Here is a 22,306-nt window from a genome sequence, read left to right as displayed (position 1 = left end):
AAGTTCATTGGTTGATCTCTTCCCACCCGCCCACCCTCCCCTGCTTCCCTCTGTGGTTTGACAGTCTGTTCAATGCTTCTATGTATGCCTGTCTTTCTCTTGAACATTTAAATATCCTGGGAGCCCCTGAATAGTGCTTGGAATCTGTCTATACCATATACCTTCCAAATTCCCGAATGTAGACACAAGTGAATAAAGATGTCCCTCCCTCCTACTTCCTTCTCTCTTTTCTTCATTTTCTCTTCATTTACATAATCAGTGTAGTAAATCAGTATGATTAAATGTTATTTTATGTAAGCTGTTGATATTTCTGGCAACATACTGAATTGGTTATAATGTTACTTAGGCAAAGAAAAAGGGCTCGATAGAATAAGACATGTTGAAAAGTAAGCAGCCACAACTGCCAGAGAATTGGTTGAAATTTGATGAATTCATTGACCTAAGGTTGAGTTCTGGGATTAACGTGCTTTAATGACAGACGGAGTAACCATTAGTCAGGTTAAATTTACTCTTCATGTTACGGTCGACATTCTCCTTTCACAGGACCATGGACATGTGATCGGTGTTCTGTATCTCAGAGTGAAAAATAGTGACTGTGTCTGTACTTCTTTTAGGTGTTTGCCCAACTACTGTGAACACGGTGGGGAGTGCTCCCAATCCTGGAACACCTTTCATTGCAACTGTGCCAACACGGGTTACACAGGAGCCACCTGCCACAACTGTAAGCCGGACACACCTCTTCTTCTTGCCTCTGTTCTGATTTCCTCGTTCCATCTCCCTTTTCATTGCTGTGTGAATATATGCCCATGTACGTGCGACCATGTATTGGAAGGCAAGGTCTTAGCATCCAGTTGATTTCTAGTTGTCCCAAATCATTTAATTCTGATTGCCACCTTAGTAAGTGGGTACTATTATTATCCCTAATTTACTCCTGAGGTGACAGGGAGAGATTAATAACCTTACCTGAGGCATCTTAAAGAGTTTGAGCCACAGCGTGGATGTGAACGCCTGCCTAGGATCACAGCCAATACTCTTTTCCTGTATCATAAGCCATGCATTTGTTCTGATGAAATGTTTGTGTGGGTTGTAAGACTCATGCCATTCTGTCATCCAGTTTTTGATTCATATGATGAGGAGACCCAAGGGCGTTATTCACAGTCACCAGCCTCACCCGTCTTGGTCTCTTCACTGGGCACTATTTTGGACTCTGTCCAGAGTTGAGATCGGAAGCCTGGGCTTCCAGCCCTGGGAGCTCTGCAAGGGGCTGCTCAGAGGTCATGCTCAGGGCTACAGCCGGGGTGTTCCTGGGCATCGCCTTACCGAGGCTTTCTAAGATCTAAGATCATGAAGAATGCTTGCTGTCCCTGAAGTCACATCTCACTGTAACCAGAGGCCAAAATTCTCGACCCAACTCACCCAGCTAGTGAAGGGACAGTCTGTGTTAATTTTCATATCCTCCATCATCCCATGGTAGTAACTAACTCAACACAGAAAGTCAAGTGAATGTATTTTGATGGACTCCTTATTTGTCTTTAATTATTATCAGTGACTGAGTTTATTATTATTATTTTTATTTTTATTGAATTCAAAGAGGGAGAGAGAGAAACATCAACGATGAGAGAATCATTGATCAGCTGCCTTTTACACACCTCCTATTGGGAATCAAGCTTACAACGCAGGCATGTGCCCTGACCGGGAATAGAACCGTGACCTTCTGCTTCATAGGTTGACACTCAACCACTGAGCCACTCCAGCCAGGCATCAGTGACTGAATTTAAATATAAACCCAAACAGCTCTGAGGATAAAAGCCAGATGATAAATAAATAAGATATTTTCATCTATGGCCCACAATTTGACCCAATTATTGAGTTATTAGGTTCTTGAGCAAATAGTCTAAATGAAGGTTTGTTTTTTTAGTGTTTTTTGTTTTGTTTTTTGCCAATAACCATTCTGAGAAGTGGGGGCAGGATGACAAGTTGTTTACTGGTTATTGTGAAGCCATTACTGTCTTTAGCATGAGTAGAAGGAGAGGAAGGAATAGAGTCTTTTAAAACTTCTTATTAGAAAATATGACTGGAAAGCAATCCATGCTTCTATTTTCGTCTGTGTAATACATAATAGGAAAAAATAAAACCATCAGACTGTGGAGGAATGAAGAAGTAATTTTGCATGATTATCTGAAATTTTGTAACACTGAGCAAATTAGTTACATTATTTCATATTGTCTAAAACTCATTAACATAATTTTCAAAAATTTAGAATAGATCAGGGAAGGACATTCAGGGGATGATTTATTTCTCATTTCACAGACTAAGAAGCTTGATGGAAATTATCAGTACATTTGACCAAGTGTTCAGTGAGATTGTACGATATATACAGGTGTTAATATCAAACCTTGTACAAGGAAACTATATAATTGTATAATGAAAAACATCCTATTATGGATCAAAATACATTGCATCCACTTGGGGACATATTTCATATAAATATTTCTTCTGCTTTGAATTTTAATTATCTTGATTTCTCATTACAGAGTATTATAGAAAGTTTCTTTTGTAAATTATTTCTTAAATTATTGTTGAGGAGCTTTATAAATCATATTTGTTTTATAAAATAGGATTTTATCTATAGATAATTTTCTGCGAGAAAGGAGAATAGTTACAACATTATTTGAAACTTTTCTATTGCTGTGGCTATCAGCAGATGATTTAAGGAGATTACACTATTGTACTTCAGATATTAAGTTATTATGGATGTTGAAAGATCCATTTGGATGGATGTCTAAAATTATACTTATAAGTGTCTTAACATTTAAAACAACTACTTTCTCTTTTGTGCTCTACCTAATATAAAAATAAACTGAATTTTCATTTTGACTGAGTGTTCTCATATTCCTTTAGTGATAAAAAAAAGTCATAAAATACAGCCTCATTCTCCTTTTTTTCTATCTAACCTGCTTTCATCCATACCAGTTCTTTTAAAAAAGAATGAATTTTGTTTTAAAGTATGTTTTACCTTTTCTTCGGGTCAGTAATATACTTATCATTCTATTCCATTTATGATGATCCATCTTTTTACAGCTATCTATGAGCAGTCATGTGAAGCCTATAAGCACAGAGGAAATACTTCAGGGTTTTACTATATAGACTCAGATGGAAGTGGTCCCTTAGAACCATTTCTTCTCTATTGCAATATGACTGGTGAGTTAATCAGCTTTCATTTAATGGTAATATTTGCATGAATGCTTTAAACATAAAACTAAAATGAAGCAAGTAGAAAGTTGACCTAATTTGCAATTTGATTAAAATGTATGTTGTTCAGTAGAACTAACATAAATCTTTAAAAATAGTTTAATAATAATGATTTAAAATGTTGTCATTATTTTCTGTGTATGTGGTGTGTGTATAGAACATCTAATAATAAATGTATTTTGTTAAGTCCCAAAACAAAAAGGATAGACTTTATTCTCTAAGAAATTGAAGCATGTAAAAGCCTTGAAAAATATTTACTTTTTTAATGTAGGTAAACATGAAGTTTATTCTTGAATTCCTTACTTACACATCCTATATAATAAAAGCATAATATGCAAATTGACTGAACTGAAATGACTGGTTGCTATGATGTTCACTGACCACTAGGGGGCAGACACTCAACGTAGGAGCTGCTCCCTGGTGGTCAGTGCACTCCCACAGGAGGAGTGCTGCTCAGCCAGAAGCTGGGCTCACAGCTGGAGAGTGCAGAGGCAGTGGCAGTAGCCTCTCCCACCTGTAGGCAGGTGGTTAGGAGCAAGGGGTTCCAGACTGGGAGAGCCCCGGACTGTGAGAGGGATTCTGACTGATGACTTAGGTCTGATCTCCAGGGGATTGGGCCTAAGCTGGCAGGCAGACATCCCCCAAGGGGTCCCAGACTGTGAGAGGGCGCAGGCCGGACTGAGGGGACCCCTGCTCCCCCCCAGTGCACAAATCTCATGCACTGGGCCTCTAGCACTTAAATAAGACTGAATAGTCATGGAAATATATTTGATTAAATTCAACATCTGTTCATGATAAAAAAAAGAAAATAAATTACCAATAGAAGGAAATGTCCTTAATTTGTTAAAGACTACCCACAAAAATCCCAAAATATATAACACAGTTTATGGTGAAATACTGAAAGCTTTACCCTGTTACCAGTATTCACACAAGGATGCCTGCTGTTACCACTGTTTTTCATGGTATTGGAGGCCTTAGTCGGTGCAGGAAAGCAGGAAAAATAAATGAAAGAAGTGAGTGCTGGAAAGGAAGAGCTAAGACTCACATTATTTGTAGATGACCAGGTTATGTATTGAGACTAGTCTAAATAATCTACAGGTAAACTACTAAAATTTAGGATGATTATTGGATACCAGTAATATAAAAAATAATTGATTTCTGCACACCAGCAATAAGCAATTAGAAAATGAAATTTTAGATTTATTTTTAATAGCATAAAAATCTTGAATACATGGTAATAAATCTAATGAAAGATGTGCAAGGCTTCTACATAGATAAGTATGAAATGATCTTGAGATCAACTAAGATCCTAAATAAATGGAGAAATATATATAAAATTTTCATTGATTAGAAAACTCAATATGGTATAAATATCAATTTTTCCCAAGTAGTCATTGATTCTGTGCAAACCTACATTAAAATTCCAGCAGGCTATTTGTTTGCTGGTTCTGTAAGTGTTTAGGTGAAAATGAGCAAGCAGTTTCTAAAATGTATCAACAGATTTGATGGAAATAGAGGATTCAAATTAATTTTGAAGAATAAAGTTGAAGAGCTCAACTGCCAGATATGAAGACATTATACTGATAGGCTAAATAAAGCAGTGTGTGATTGGCACAGGGATTAGCAGGCCAAATGGAAGGGATCAAGATTCCTTTACAACCAGTGGTGCTGGGGAAATTGTGTCTAAAGTTTTAAAAAGAATCTTGATTCCTTCATCATCAAACACAAAGGAATGGATTCTAGATGAAGTGGGCTATCCAGTATAGTAGCTATTAGTAAACAAGTGCCTACTTAGATTCAGACCTAATTAAAATTAATAAAACTAAATGAATCGAAATACATTTTACAAATTTAAATCAATTCATTAAATTAAGATCACATTAAATGTCAGTTCCTCTGTCTCACTGCTCACATTTTAACTCTTCAATAGCCACCTACTTCAACATTTCAGAAAATTTCCTACGGATAATGCTGTGTCAGGAAGTTAGAGTTTTGTGGAGCAAGACAACAGAAAAAGGCGATGTGAAATGGAAGGGTTTGGAAAGGTGGATTTACTCCTTAAACCAGGCAGCAAATATCGGGGGTAAGAGTCTTTCAGGCGGTGGAAAGAGCAACTGCTGAGTCCTGAGAGGGGTGATGTTACCAGACGTGTTCAGAAACCAGCGAGTCCCAAGTGGCTGGACTATGGCGCATAACCGTGTGGTTGAGGAGGAGAGTAGAAGAACCGGCTTGGGTGGGGCAGGAGGCGAAGAATCATGGGGTCCAGAAAATTTTGTAAGGTCTCTGGTCTTACTCTGAATGAGATGAGAAATTGGAGGGTTTTAAGCAATGGTGGATGAAATCTGATTTCCTTTAATAGGATTATAATTGCTCCTATGTTGGGAAATGCCTCTTCAGGAGCAGGGGTGGAAAGAAGTATATATGCGCCATGGGTTACACACATACTGTAAAATATATACAGGTGTTGTCAAAACCCCTATTTCTTTCTATATCAGTCAATATCTGTCTGTCTATCTATCAAAAGAGTTAGTAAACCTGTTTGGAGATAGTTCAAGAAATGCAGGAATACAGGCGAGAGCAGGTGATGGAGGCTTACGCTGGATAACAATGAGGCAGATGAGGGAGGAGGTTCCATTTTCTCTTCATAGGTGTGAAGTGTGGGAACACAAAAGAAGCGGAAAACAACACCACATTTGAGTTGCCATAATTTGGGATGTGGTCAGAAAAAGTTGAAGGGGAAACTCGGGAGCTCGGTGCCACACATTTGAGTTTGAGATTCTGTCACACGTTCAGATGAGACACAGAGAAAGCCGTTGAGCATGGGGGCCACAGCTCCTTTGTATTAATGTGTGGTTCTAAAAACTGCAGATGGAGGTAAACCTGGGAAACAGATTTGGGGGGACATTACTCTAGAATGTGTCTAGAGATTTTGTTCATATAATGCAAACAGGTGGCATCTATTTACTCAGACAGACACTGGAGACACTGTCTGTTGTGGCCCATTCTGGCTGCTCTAACAAAGTTCCAGACTGGGTAGCCTATCTATATGTATAAAAGGCTAATATGCAAAGTGTCCCCTCGGGAGTTTGACCAGGAGACCGGGAGTTTGATTGCTTGCTATTATGTGCGCTGACCACCAGGGGGCGGCGTAAAATGAAGGAAGGCCCTAATTGGCCCTGATCACCGGCCAGGCCTAGGGACCCTACCTGTTAACGAATTTCATGCACCGGGCCTCTAGTAAACAACAGAAATTTATTTCTCACAGTTTTGAAGACTAGAGAGTTTAAGGTTATGGTGACAGAATAGTCGGGTGAGGGTCCTCCACTGGTAGCTCACTTCTTAATACCTTTAACCATTACAACCTAAAAGAAGAAAAATACAGGCAATCTCTTTTGTGTGTACACTTCCCTAAACTATGTTAAAGACTGAAAATTCTTTCCTTAACTTGGGGTGGTGAACACACAACACAGCATATAGATGATGTGTTGTGGAATTGTGCACCGGAAACCTATATCATTTTGTTAACCAGTGTCACCCCAATAAATTCAATTAAAGAAAAAAGAAAATTCTTTCCAAACAGAGTATTCTAACTGTAATTTTAAAATAATTGGCCAGGCCAATAGGAATCCAAGTGTCTGACACTATAGAAATATAGGGGTCCCTTTTCGCTCCACTAAAGCCGCTGCTTTATCTAAAATGAAATAGTTTTATATTCAAGAAGTTCCTCATCAAACATTGCAAGCGGGCAGTTGTTTCAGTGGGGAAAAATGATGAGGGCTAGAGCAGTGGCTTTCACACTTTTGTGAAAATGACAGTTGGGTGGCTTGCAGTCACCCTTGCCCGCTGCACAGCTACCGAGCCTCCTGGCTTTAGTTTCACTGAGTCAGGGAGTTTAGACGGAGGCCTGGGTTGCTGCTTCACTAACAAGCTCCCCGGGTGATTGTGAGATAAGGGCGCCTAAGACCCTCCAGTGAGAGCTGGACGGTATAGTACTCATAAAGACATTGTTTTTTCTTCAGGGATTTCCATCACAAAGGCCTTCTTAATAGCCGTGAGAGTTAATAACTAACTGATGATTCAGATGCAGCCTAGCTGACATCGTTTTGCTCGGGTGTGTTTTCCTGTCTCCTCGCCCACTTCCTGGGCGCAGCGCTTTCTACCTGCTCTCGCGGTCCATATCGCATCCATCACCCTCAGTCATTAGTGTGAAGGAACACGCGCTCTGCAACTGTGTTGCTTAAACAGCATGTTTTCCCTCCACACTGTGATCACGCTAAAAAATAGCAGCCAGCCCCAGATAAATCAAGCTCTTAATTATTCAGTTGCTTTACATACAATTTATATTATTGGAACTCTCCTCAGGGAGAGACACCAGTAGACCCAAACTGCCTTTCCAATTTTTTTTAAGTGTATTTATTAAAGTTAATAGATTTTCTGCCTATTTCAGCTACCTCTTCTGACTCATTTCTCTGTGTCTCCTTAGCTGAACGACTCTCTTTGCAGTGGGTAAAGGATACTTAAAAAAATAAATAAATAAAACCATGGCTCTTAGACATAAAAATAAAAGCTAAAAAACACATTTTAAAGATTTTGTGTAACACGTTACCAATGAGGAAACTGGTAAGATGTTACAGCCATTTAAAACGGGAACTCCAAAGAACAGACACACATGTACATACCAGCAATAGTGAAATGAATGTGCAAATGGAGACAAAACTGGCTTCTGCCGCCGTGGAGGGGGGCAGCCATTGGAACATCTCCACCAGGTAGAGTGTCCTTGTCTATAGACAAGAACTATGTGTGAGGAAACTTGCTTTCTAAGAAAAATAATCTGAATGCCTGGGTTAGAGGATAATTAACTGTTACTATGGCTTGAAAGTTAGAGATAGTGAATTTCTCTGGAGAGTTTTCAAGGCTTCTCTCCCCCAGCAGCATTTGCTTACATTCTGAGAGTGATACAAGCACATGGACTTGGGCCCCTCCCCTTCCTCACTTTATGGAGCGGAGAAGAGGTGCCAGCCATCCTCTGAGCTTCACGTCTCAGAATTTTGGGGTTCCTCTCTTGTGCAACTTTAACACATGCAGGGGCATCTGGCACTCATTGTGTGGGCTCATGGAAAATTGGGGTGTCAAGAATGGATGCTGCTAAGGCTTTGCAAGCGAAAGGTCCCGGATCGAGAGAACTCCTGTGCCTGTTAGTATATATCTATGTCTTTATCACCGTTAACTAAATCCATATATAGATAGATGAACATAGATATAATTTGCATATGGGGCAGGGTAACTTACGTAACATCTCATACCCTTCACAACTTCGGGCTTCACGTTATTTTGTAGTTCTCAGTTACCTACAGGTTAGTTATGAAACCTAAAGGTCTCAGAGCCACCATAGAGTTCTCAGTTACCTACAGGTTAGTTATGAAACCTAAAGGGCAATGGAAGTCTCAGAGCCACCATAGAATCAGATCAGGCCACCTGGAAGGTTGTCCTCCCGTCTAGACAATGCATTGTTTTTATTCATTCGTTAGTTCATTTCCTCATTTCTTTAATGTCTTCTTCTGCATGTTGTGCCAAGCCCCGGTGCTGTGTGCTGGAGGCACTGTGGTTAGCATATCAGAAACTATCACTCTTCTCTTAGAGCTCACAGCTGAGTCGAAAAGACCAACACAATAAGTCACGAAGTACTGAATTGCAAATTGTGACGGATCGATGTCTTTTCCAGCTGTAATTTCTAAACAGGTGTATGTAGAAACATCAGATAACACACTCATGTCTGAAAGCGCTGTAACGAGGCTGAAAATTAATAGCTCCAAGAGGTTCCCCTGTTAGTTAAGACGGGGAACATGGCTGCTGGGCTCCCCTCTCCATTGCTCGGAATCCATTGTGATGAGTTCATTGTCTCTGCCATGCCCTGGAAATCTAGATTGTTGGGGTAACGTCCTGCGTTGTAGCACTTTTTATTAGAAACTAAAACCTCTGACAGGAACGATCATAATGTTGAAATGATAGAATTCAAAAGGAAACACTGATAGGAGCTGCTCTGTAATGGTTGTCTTGTGCTCAGGCCTTGAATCTCTGGCAGCGACTTAAAAGCCCATTCGAATCGTGTTAATTGTGACCCAGTGGGTGCTAAACTATGGGGAAGTCCTTCTCAGCGTGACCCAAAGGCTTAGCGACACAGGTGTCAGGCAGGTTCACTGTCCTGGCCCCTGGGCAGGGGCTCAGCGCAGCCGAGCTTCTTCGTGTGCGCCTTTGATTTACCACGAGACAAGATGAATCGTTCTGCTACAGTAACAGCAGAGTCCAGCAGAGGCGAGGCTGGCAGATTTGCCTCGTTAAAATTATAGAACGTCAGACCTCCCCCACTGCGACTGTATTTTCCAAATCTGGAGATGGAGGCTCAGGTTTCCCCTGACTTTCTTAGGGCACAGATCCCTGCCAAGTCTGCCACTCACTGTGCTGCTGCCTGGCCATCCATAGTTAATTTCATTAGCTTACATAGCCTGTCCTCCTCAACGGAAGTGTGTTACTGAGAAAGCTCTCTAGTGAGCTGAGGCGCAAGGCAGAAATAAAAGTAACAGCTATTGTTTCAGGGGAAAATAATGATCCACACATAGATGGCAGGAAGGCTGTCAAATTTGTGTCCAATGTCATTTATTTAGCAGGCTTCTCTGTTCAAACTTCTGATGACTAGGGGAGGGCTGGGGATGACGTTTCTCAAAGTATACTTCCTTATCTTGGTTTGATTGTTGAACCATGTGAATATGAATATGTTAGCTAAAAGGGGGGGGCAGTGAATGCTATCCACTGCTTTTCTCTAATTTGGACTATTTCTCTGAGTACAGAAAGATATGCGACTTACCAGCACATACATGCCAGGGTTTTGACAACTTCCAATCTGTTTCTTACCTATTAAATCAGAGAACTTTTGATTAATCTGTTCCTGTGCCTGCATATATCACAGTGAATATAATATGAAGTCTTGCTGGAAAAGTCGAAGGATAGATGCATTATGCCTATCATCTGTTATAAACAATGAAGGGATTTTTATTTCCTCTAAATACTTTTGCGAATCAGTATGATGGAAGTGTTTGCAGACTTTGTCAGGTGTTAATAGTGATAGCTCTACTATTTGTTGTGTTAGTTGAGTTGCTAGTGCTGAATCAGTTGTGTTCAGTTCAAAAGAGTAACTTCCTGTTGCATTGCATAATAATGCAGATCACATGATACCAAATGAATATGTCAAACTGGAGTTATAACGAAATAGACGTGTACTCATAATTGAATGCTGTCTGAGGAGAGAGATATATCAAGCCATAACATTTCGACTTTTTTTTTTGCAGGTAACATGAATAATTTTTAAAGGCTACAAAAGTCATTGCTTACATTGTGTAATTCAAAATATTTTACAAATTCTGAGATGTGCTTTTTTTCACATTGTAACATCTCTGAATTCCGGGTGTATCTACACTCCATACTATTTTACAATTATAATAGGTAGTCCTTTTTTCTTTCCTGAAGGAAAATAAAATGATGATGCATCTTTAAAAAGTAGAGCACCAGATTTGATTAAATGAAATATACCACAGAAATTTAATATTTTTCACCATAAATATTATCTGGCTAAATTATATGAAAACAAAAGCACTGCAAATGCATTGCAATTGTATACATTTCAGGGAATAGAATCACTTTACTATAATTCAAAAACAATTATTTACATATTTTTTATTAAATTTTAAGAGTCCGTTTGTGCTGATTCTACCTCTCAGAGAGGTTTATGACTAGAACAGTTTGACTCAGATAAAAGGTGATTTTGATTTTCTTTATTTATTTTAACTTTTGCAGACTAGTGATGGTCTCCTCTCTTTCTTCCCCCATTTCTGCATCCAAGAAACGGCATGGACCATCATCCAGCACAATGGCTCAGAGTTAACAAGAGTGAGAAACACTAACCCGGAGAACCCGTATGCTGGGTTTTTTGAGTACGTGGCCAGCCTGGAACAACTCCAGGCCACAATCACCCGTGCGGAGCACTGCGAGCAGGAGCTGGCCTACTACTGCAAGAAGTCGCGGCTTGTAAATCGGCAAGGTGGGTAAACCGAGGCCTCTGCCCCCCACACACCCTGCACAGCGCGCTTTGCTTCACCAGTTCCTGAGGACTCGAATACTGCCGGGGCGGTGGCATATCGTCGCTGACAGGGTATCTCCCTGTACATTCAGCAAACTTGTCGCAGTCTGGAAGTCACAGAGGTTCTGTGCCTGAAGAAAAGAACAAGGTCAGTTTACACTGGGCTTTGTTCAAAGCCTTGATTGCCTTCGAGTCCTCTCCTGGCCTTAATCTGATGACTGCACAGAAAAGAGCTTCATCCTGATACTCAGCCAATTCAGTGTTTACCCTTCCAAAGGGCAAGCGACACGTGCAGTTTGTTTGATCGTGGAAAAGAGCTACTAAAAATATGACTTAGTTTTCGGAAAGTGACTGTTCTGTGTGACTCTTTTTCATGGACTGTTGACAGTGAGCCTCTGGGTATAATTGGAAATTAAAATAGGCGCTGCAAACCCAGTTTCTGTAGTAGCTCCAGTAGGAATCAGAAGACCATCTCGACTCTTTCTCGTGTACTACTTCTAATAACCAGTCTGCTCCTAAGTTCTGTTTGGGGGGTTTGTGTTTTCTCCCTTTAGAGCATCTCATTATGTGAGAACATCTAGGTCCTGCACTTCTGCTTTACTCTAGTTCTTTGTGACCCGATTCTTAGTCACTGTGAGAGATTTCAACTGGCCTCCCCGCTTGGCCTTCCCATACCTTCTAACCATCTGATGTATAATCCAAAATCTTGACCTTTTTAAAAAAATATATTTTTATTGATTTCAGAGAGGAAGGGAAAGGGAGAGAAAGATAGAAATATCAATGATGAGAGAGAATCATTGACTGGCTGAATCCTACCTGCCCCCTGTTGAGGATGAACCCACAACCCCAGCATGTCCACTGACCTGGAATCGAACCGTGACCTCCTGGTTCATACATCGAAGCTCAACCACTGAGCCACGCCGGCGGGGCCAAAATCCTGATTTTTATGAAAAATATTAACCTTTAAGAAACACTTCTTCCACCATGACATGTTTCTATTTAAGAAGCTTCAGTGCTTTCCTGTCCCCTGTCTGTCCAATACAGACTCTTCTGTCTGGTCACCAGAAGTGCCCATTCTGGACCTGCCTGCTTATGCAACCTTCATGCAACTCCCCAACACTGTTTTCTGGCAGAAATGTCCTAACAGGTGTATTTTTTCTTTAGAAGTTAGAGAAGATTCTAAGACCTCAGCACAATGAAGCCACTTTATCGGTGTTCACTCCTGTTTGTCATCGTAAGGGAGGTTGGAGTTCCAGATAGAATGACAAGAATTTTAGAAGAAACGTGTTTCATATGTGATTATCAGATGTCATCTGGATCATGCTGGAACATTCTGAACTCTTGCTATGACATTTGAACATTTTATTTTTAGTTAAGCTCCTCTTCTATTCACTCTCCAGCCCCTTAATATAACCAGGTTTTTCTCCCCCATGCCTGCATCCTACCCCCTCCTCCCCCTTCTCCCTCTTCTTCCTCCTTTTTAAAAATCTTATTCAGTCTTTTACTCTGTCTTGCTAGTCTCTTGCTGAAATTTCATCCCCCTGAAACCTCAATTCCATCTGAGACTCACCATCAGATAGTTGTAGTGCCAAGAGCACAGGGTTCAGAGGTGGGAAGAGATCTAAGTTCAAGTTTCCAGTCTCTTGTTGATTAGGTACAGAACTTGGATGGAGGAAACTTTCTCAATTTTCTCTTCTCTGAAATGTGGCAGTGGTACCAGCCTCCCAGGTGCAGCGATGACTGGGTGCAGAACACATACAAAGTGCATGGAGTGAGTCCTCTCAACCCCTGCTCTCCAGAATGTCACAGTTATAGTCAACATAGCAGTTTACTGTGCAACTGATTGTTCCTTGTTGGTAAATATTGATCTTGGAATCTAAAATATAGATAAGCAAATATGGAAGTATATTCTAAGAGAATGAGAACCACACTTACAAAAGGGTAAATGAGTGCTATGGAATGAAATGAATTAAGTGACTTAACTAAAGGAAAGACTAAAGGGGAGACAATCATTCAAATCACAAATGAGTCAAAGTAACAGAATCAGAAAACAATAGCCCCAAGGGGTTAGTGAGCAAGCACCACACAAAGTGAGGGGGACCTCATGAAGTTGAAGAAAAGCCCCCCACTCCCTCACTCCATGGCCAATGCTTCAGCCACATGTGAGAGCCACTAGTGAAGAAAGGAGCAAAGTCTAGAACGCTGTAGGACAAGGGACGATGAGAGTTGTTAAATACACACATTTTCTCAGGTCCATGACCCTGGAATTCATGTGAATGGATTTGAGGTGGAAAAACTAAAAAGACAGAACAATTTGGATTTTGAGGTCAAATTTAGAGATAAAGAGGGAAGAACAAGAAGATGGTGCCAGACAAGTTAAATTTACAGTTTCAGATATTGAAGCTATGGCAGAGTCCAGTAATAATGGTGCCATCATTGCAGAAGAATCAAGTAGACTGTGGATCCACCGACTCTTCACATTAGAAGGACGATCCATGTGAATACACAAGTCACATGGGATTGTAACTATGGGAAGTGGAATGTTCTATCATGATCATGATATTTTATATGATTTTCTTAATTCTTTCTTATACTTACTTAAATTCTTTGGGACATTTTAAAAGTCTTGGATGGAACCAAATGTATTTGGTACCACTAAACATTCAGTAGTTTCTACTTAATAGGCAAGATAGAACATTTAGAGGTAAAAATATTATTCATTGTTTAGGAATGATGATTTATTTTCTCTTTAATCCATGAACACATGGTGTTTTAAGCAGTATATTGAAATATCTCTGGTAAATGTTTCAAATAGGTTTCACCTTCTGCTAATGAATTGATTGTGCAATTTTAAAAATGAAGATTCTTGATAATGTCTTTATGCACAACACAAGCTTTTGCTAACTCCTTGTTTTTGGCTTGGCTGATCTCATGTATAGTAATGCTGGGAGAGAGGTTGCCAGCACTAGTAAGGTCCTAAGGTCCTATTGTAACAGTAAGTTATAATGAGCACTGGCATTTGTAAGTAAAGGAGAAATTAGTAAAAGCTTCAGATTTTTAGTGGGGCTGATGATAACTTAAAAGGTTTGAAAGTCAACAGAAAATGATCAAGCACTTTTGGATAGCTGACTGCTTTGATCTCACATTCTTCTCATGCTGATTTGATTTTCCAATTACTACAATTTCCTCTCTCTCTCTTTTTTTAAATGAGATATTGCCCTCATACTTTACCTCCTTCTCTTTAAATGCTATCTAGCTCTTCTGTCTATTCTTTGCTCTAGTGTATTGACATCAGGTTTAGTTTTAACTCCGAGAAGGAGCTGATAGCTGAACATTCATCATAGAAAGAAATGCATTTGGTTAAGGAAAACTTTGTTTTTGAATGTAGTGTCTGCTTCAGGCACTATGATCTTTCAGTGTGATTCTGTAGTCTCCAAATAAATAGCCAAGCCATTAAATGAAAGAGAAAAATACATACTTCCAAATAAATCTTAAATCATGACAAAGAAGTGCCATACCATGCCCAATGTTTAATAAACAGCCACTCTATTTTAGCCAATACATATATTGAGATAAATCCTTTACTTTAGTCCATTGCAGGTTTGTTTCCAGTCAAGGGCATGCACCTCTGTTGCAGGCTGGATCCCTGGCCCGGTAGGGCGCGTGCAGGAGGCAACCAATTGATGTGTCTCTCTCACATCAATGTTTCTCTCTCTTTCTCCCTTCCTCTTCCTTCCACTCTCTCTAAAAAAAAAAATCAATGATAAAAATATTCGTGGGTGAGGATTAACAACAATAAAAAAAATCACTGACTTTATATTATAACATTCTATAATGTTTTAATGGCCATTTTATTATCTCATATCAATTTTGTTTCTGATGTGTTAATTGCTCTGGTTTATATTTTTATGCCAATTTGTTTTAAAAATGATTTTCAAAGAAATTACATATATGAACTGCTTTCAGTACATTTTTACTATCATGCCTGAGTTAAATAGGAATTGCTGGTGTCTTTTCCACTCAAAGGAAAATATATCAATCATTTGAGTTTAAATAATAAAATGTTTTTTAAAAAGCTTTTTTAGGGCCCTAGGCGGCTTGGCTCAGTGGATAGAGCATCAGCCTGCGGACTGAAGGGTCCCAGGTTCGATTCCGGCCAAGGGCACATGCCTGGGTTGCGGCTCGATCCCTAGGGGGGGGGGTGCAGGAGGCAGCTGATCAATGATTCTCTCTCATCATTGATGTTTCTATCTCGCTCGCCTTCTCTCTTCCTCTCTAAAATCAATAAAGAAATATATTTTTTTAAAAGCTTTTTTAGGAAATGCCATCAATTACAATGTTTTGATTATCACTGCATTAAGTCAATCTTTGTCTTTCTGCTTTTATTTATTTTTTTAATGATTTGGGAAGGAGAGGCATTATGCTGAGACAGAAGGCAGGGGGTGTAAAGCAGATGTCACATTTCATGCATTTGTCTTTCAGATGGGACCCCTCTGAGCTGGTGGGTTGGAAGAACCAATGAGACACACACGTATTGGGGAGGTTCTTCGCCTGATCCTCAAAAATGTGCTTGTGGACTAGAGGGGAACTGCGTTGATTCTCAGTATTATTGCAACTGCGATGCTGACCGGAATGAATGGTGATTTCCATATGATTTCCTTTTGCAAAATAAAATTTATCTTTTTAAATGGATCACTTAAAATATATAGAGCTAGGTAGATACTAAACACGTTAGTACAGTGAAGAAATTAGATGCAGGTATGTTTTGATGAAATATGTTATAATCAGTCTGAGTGCTAAATGTTAAGATCAATGTCCTTTTATTTCAATTTTTTTATAATGGGCTGTTTAGTCATGTACGTTTTTATTTTTGTAATACAATGAAAGAGGCATCTGTTTCATGTTTCCTCTTCATTCTTAGTCAGTTATCATTCTCTTTGAAATTAAGTGTAATTAAGCATTCTATTATTCTCAAAATATATTTACAGCCAGTAATTACTAAAGCACATTTCCTCAATAATTGCCTCTAAAACCTTTAAAAATGTAAACTTAGAATTTCCTACAATTATAAACATGTAGCTTTTTAATTTTTTTTAAAAGACAAACCACCAAAGAACTAATGTTCTGTTGTTTATCATATTTTGAAAGAGGAAATCTGTAACATTTGAGGGATTTGAAAATTGAACTTAAAATATTCTTTAACTAGAATAAAAGTCTTAAATATGTGTTTTCCTTGGAAAACTTAAAAATACATGTATTCTATTTTCTACTAGAGTTGGATTGATTTTATTTATGAAGTGAAAATATTTTTTAATTTCCATATTCACAGTTCAACATGCCATATGTATGTTATACTACTGTGCACCTGGATCTGCACATAATTATTTTAAAAAATATTAATAGTCAATCTGGCTATAAGTATGATTGCTTTGGTTACAGAATGTACATTAATTCCAATAATCAGTTCATTGTCAATTGAGCTCACATTTTGAATCGTATGCTGTTTCATTGATTTATTTGGCAAACATCAAGACTATGTTGTATCAAAAGACAGATTATTTTGGAATACCCTAGAAGGAAGCATCTATATGGTGTCATGATTATACTTTTACTATTACCTGTTTGGTATAAAGGATATTGTCTCTTACTCAAAGTCTAGTTTTTAAAATTCCGTACTCTCTTATTCCTCACTGCCTTCATAAAAACACCTGCACAGTAATATTGTATTTTAAAATGTGAATAAAATGTTCATATCAATGCTTAACAGAAGAAAAAAACTAACATAATCACCAATAACTCTCTAATACCTCCATAACATATTCTTCATCAAAAATAATTTTCAGCCATAAGATTTTGAAACTTTTTATATTAAATTCTGCTATGGTTATGTAGTTTGCATAGAAATAACTTTCCCCAGAGAACATTTATAATCCCAGAAAAGCTATTTATAAAAACAACTACTTGAAGTAAGTGGAAAACAACCAAATGTAGGTAGAAACTGCTAGGGTTGGGAGCCTTTGAGCCTTGGAAGACGGGAACTCAAGTGGTTGAGATTATGTTTATATGCCTTTTCTTTGAGGGAACTAATCAGACCACATGATATGTGGTGGCTAGAACTCAAAGAGAATAACTAGATTTTATTGGGGGGTGAGTGGTTAAGAGGTATCAGAGCACAGTTTGGGCTGCCAGAATGGCTGGATGTTGAGGGAGAATGGGAATCCCAGATAGGAGAAAACCTGGGGGCGTCCACCATGTAAGTTTCCCTCGGCTGAGCCCTGAGCTGCACAGACACAGAGGAGATTTCTAGAAACCAAGCAGAGAGGATCCAGCTGGAAAACTGAGCAAGCTACACAGGTTTCAGTAGCAACTACCAGAGGAGACTCAGAATGTGGAGTTTAAGTCTCACTAACTGAGATGAGTTTTACAAACCCCTCAGCTTTCCATAGAAATGACAGAAGGTCTATGTCTTTACAGCAAAGACTATAATCAAAAAATGATAGCAAAACTGACATAGGCCTATCCTAATGAAGTGTAAAACCAAGTGTACACAATATAGAAATGACAGAAGGTCTATGTCTTTACAGCAAAGATTATAATCGAAAAGTAAGAGCAAAACTGACATACTGGTAGGCCTACCCTAATGAAGTGTAAAACCAAGTGTACACAAATTATTGTGGTAAGTGGTGATTTAACTGCCTGTGAAAACGAAAATGAATCTTCAGAACAATAATAAAACCCACAGTCTCTACAGTATCACCCCCAATGTCTAGAGCAATATAATAATTATTTCATATTCAAAAAAAGAGTCAACTCTGATTGAAAGTCTAGAAAATAGAAGCACTTATTAGGAACAGACCCTGGGGCACATGCTTGATTAGCAGGCAAAAACTTTAAAACAATTATTATAAGCTTGCCCCAAGACTTAGATAAACATAATCACAGGTGAACAGAGGAGAAGCTAAGCAAATAAGTGAGAACTACATTAAAGGAGCAAATAGAAATTTTAGAATAGGAACGCACATCTGATATGAAAAATTCAATGGATGGACTTCAGTTCAGGAGATCACAGAAGAAATCCTCAACGAACCTGAAGACAGATCAATAAAAGTTACTAAATCTGAAGAATACAGGAGCAACAACAAAAAGAGTGAACAAAATTAACAAAATCTTTGTGACTTTTGGAAAAGCATCAGTGATTTAATGGGCAAGAAAATGGAGTCCCGGAAGGATGGAAATAAAATGAGGCAAAGATATATTTGATGAAACAATGGCTGAAAATTTCTCAATCTTGTTTAATAAATGTCTGTGGTAGCAAGCCTTCAAGATGGCCCCGAGATGATCCGCACTGCCCATTATTCACATCACGGTGTAATTTCCTCTCCTTGAGGGTCGCCTGGACCTGTGACTGGCTTCTGATGAATAGAATGTGGTAAAGGTGATGAGACAACTCTCCTGAGATTAGATTACAAAAGACTGACTTCTGACTTGCTTGCGCCTCTCTGCCTCTCTCTTTGACTCTTCTGGCTTCCTTGTTCTGATAAGGCAAGCTGTCATTTGTGATCTGTCCTGAGGAGAGGCGCATGTGGCAGAGGATCGAGAGTGACCTTCAGCCAACAGCCAGTGAATAACAGTCCAACACCTGACCAAGAACACTGCCAACACCCGCTTCAGTGAGCCTGGAGGCTGATCCCCGCCCAGTCAAGCACTGAGATGACTGGGGTCCTCACTAACACTTTGGAGCCTTGGGAGAGACCCTGAGCCAAAGGTTCCCTTGAAGCTTTGCCCAGAGTCTTGACTAGGATGTAGATCATAAATGGTGCTGTTTTAAGTCACACAGTTTTTGGGTAATTTATTACCTTACAAAAGATAACTAATACATCTTCAATGTACTCATTCCAGAAACTCAGAATATCAAGCAGGATAAAAACAGAGAAAAATGCACCTTGACTTATTGTGCAAATGGCTAAAATCTAAGGATAAAGATAAATGTTTTGAAAGTAGCCAGGTTGTGTGGATCTGGTGGGAAACCTTCCATACAGGGAACAGGGATACCAATGAAGGCCCTACCTCTCATCTGAAGACGGGTCAGAAGTTCACGGAATGAGATCTTTCATGTGTTGAAAGAAAAAGCAAGGTCAACCTAGAATTCTGTTGTAAGCAAAATGTATTTCAAAATGAAGATAAAAGAAGTTCTTTTCAAATTAAATGCGGAGGGAATTTTTGCCAACAGAGCTGCACCATAAGAAATGCTAACAGATATTCTTCAGAGAAATAATAACAGAAAACTCAGAACTTCAGGAAGGAATAAAGAATCTAGAAATTGTGAATATGTCAGTAAATGTAAAATTTTCTCATAATAAAAATATAAATTAAACTTTACTGTTGAATTATAAAGTTTAAAACGTCTGTTGTTACATATATTGCAACAGCAGCACAAAGAACAGGGGGGGAGTGTTAAAGAAATTATCCTGTAGGAAGCTAACATTTTATATTAAATAATACAATGTAAAATCTAAGTAGACTGTAATAAATTAAGGTTGCATTTTGTAATTAATAAAGCAAATATTAAAATACAAGACATATAGCTAAAAAGGGAATAAAGAACATAAATACAAAAATATGGTGTAAACCAAGAGGAGGCAGGAAAGAGGGGAGAGAAACACAAGACCTCATAAGGGGGGGAAAAAAGAAAAACATATCAAAATGGTAGATCTAAAAATGCAGTATCAGTCATTATACTAAATGCAAATGGGTTAAACCATTCTATTTTAAGGTAGAAAATGGCCAACTGAATTTAAAAATCACCAGCTCTATTATGTCTGCAAGAGAAATTAAAATGTTGCCATATTTTCATATGCTCAGATGAGCAATTTGATCCTTACTCTTGTGTGTGCAAATTTAGCTCAGAACATCTTGGCTTTGAAATGTAATAAGGCCTATTGTTTATTTGATAATTATGTTAATCAGAGTAATTTTAAGAATTTTGTTGTTACTGTTTTTTAGGACCAATGACACTGGAGTCCTTTCCTACAAAGAACATCTGCCAGTGACTAAGATAGTGATCACAGACACAGGCCGGCCGCATTCAGAAGCAGCTTACAAGCTGGGGCCTCTACTCTGCCGGGGAGACAGTAAGTGGTGACCATGTGTTGGTAGCTTATCTGAGGAAAGTGATGTCACTTATGAATCATGTTTCTATCATAATATAATTAATCAGATCTTATTGTGAAATCGCATAAGTAATGTCTGAAACAGTTTTTTAGTCAACATACCTCTACAGTGTGCAAAGCCCTGTCATAAATGCTAGAATGGCCAACCTTGTTAAGATCCAAGAGAAAGAAACCCCTAAGCTTCTGGATGATTGGTTCAGGAACACGTTCCAGCACTCCTCAATTCCCACACGCTGTTACCCATGTGGGAAAGCCTCAGTGCTGTTCAAAGTTGTTACCAATGTATGTCAGTTTCCTATTGTTGGGCCTGGGGGGTGGGGGATTAGAAATAGAGGCAACTGTCAGTATAATCAGACATATTTCAATTTTTAACCTCTTTTTTTTTCAGTGTGTGTGTGTGTGTGTGTGTGTGTGTGTGTGTGTGTGTGTGTGTTTATGGAACTCAGTGGGACATTCTGTTGTATATATTCAGTGTATTAACACCCTAAACCAGAGTTTTAAGATTCAAATATAGTTGCACAGAAAATACATATTTTCATCAGGGAATCAAATAAGCATGTGTATCCATTTATAAGCTTTCTGAAATCAGTTAGACCTATAGAGACTGAATCATTAAATATTTAAGCTTTTAGTTTTTCCAAAACTTAAAATGGAAATAGAAGAAATATTTATTTACTCTAAAAGCATACAGTAAAATAAAATTTTATTCTAGGCCTCAACAGAGAAAGAGATGATCTGACAATTCAGTGGATTTACGGGGATACCTAGCCAAAGTTGCTTAGTTAAAAAGCAAAGATGATACTGGGCTATAAAAATTTATATATACATTGTAAAAAAACTGTCTGCCATTATACCTATCATCGCTAATCTTTATCAGCTCAACTTCCTGTTCTGCCAGTAGGCCTTACACAATCACATGAAGATGACACAGGATATTTCATGGAGAGAAAAATTATGTGCAAAGAGATGAGGTTGTAAACTCAGATGCATCCAGGGCAGGGCAACAACTTTGTGACTATAGAGCAAGTGTTTTATACATTGCATGCCCTTTTCACTGCTGGCTCTGATCCTAACCTTTCAGGAGCTCAGGTTGGCTTCCTCCATCCCCTTATTTTCATTTGCCTCAATCCCTGGGGAATTCGTCTGCTTTGATTGAGGTCACTACCAGCTCAAGCCCTTAGGATTTCTTTCTCAAAAACTTCCTGCCATGAACTGAGGCACACAGCACCTTTTTACTTAGAGCAGTGATTCTCCATCCAAGGTGACTCCTCCTTCCCCCACCCCTAGTGGACATTTGGCAATATCTGGACACATTTTGGGCTGTCATGGTTGTGTGTGTGTGTGTGTGTGTGTGTGTGTGTGTGTGTGTGGTTGAATGCTCCTGTCACCTAGAAGAAGAGGCCAGAAATGCTACTAAATACCTTCAGTGCACAGGACAGCACTCTAAGTAATCTGTCTAAATGTCAGTAGTGCTGAGTATTAACTGTTTGTGACCATAGAGATATAGGGGGAGGGTACCAACATTAGGAATAAGAATTTACAGCTAGTTGAAATACTTAGAGACCTGCTAATTAATCTCTGACTTATTAATAAAACAGTAGTTGAGAGCTTTCCTTGGCCTTCTTGTCTTCTGCATCTGTTTAGGGTTGAGGCTCAGCCTCTCATGAGAGTGTGTCTCCTACATCTGTTTAGGGTTGAGGTTTAGCCTCACATGAGGGTGTAGACCTGTTTGTGTATGAAGGGCTATTTTACG

General features: G+C 38.9%; 1 protein-coding gene across 2 annotated transcripts in view; it reads left to right on the top strand.

The window, feature by feature from the left end:
* The window catches only part of CNTNAP4 (contactin associated protein-like 4), a 244,719-nt gene that overhangs the window by 173,433 nt on the left and 48,980 nt on the right, over nt 1-22,306 (top strand). For both annotated transcript variants that reach the window (XM_005862607.2, XM_014536737.1), the window contains exons 11-15: nt 615-721; nt 3,082-3,201; nt 11,147-11,344; nt 15,866-16,022; nt 20,387-20,514. In XM_005862607.2, coding sequence (XP_005862669.1) covers nt 615-721; nt 3,082-3,201; nt 11,147-11,344; nt 15,866-16,022; nt 20,387-20,514 — 710 coding nt within the window. The remainder of the gene's footprint in view (nt 1-614; nt 722-3,081; nt 3,202-11,146; nt 11,345-15,865; nt 16,023-20,386; nt 20,515-22,306) is intronic.

Source organism: Myotis brandtii, unplaced genomic scaffold, assembly GCF_000412655.1.
Source record: "Myotis brandtii unplaced genomic scaffold, ASM41265v1 scaffold165, whole genome shotgun sequence".
Classification (NCBI taxonomy): domain Eukaryota; kingdom Metazoa; phylum Chordata; class Mammalia; order Chiroptera; family Vespertilionidae; genus Myotis; species Myotis brandtii.
The sequence above is the reverse complement of the archived record's forward strand: the minus strand, read 5'-3'. Positions and strand labels throughout refer to the sequence as shown.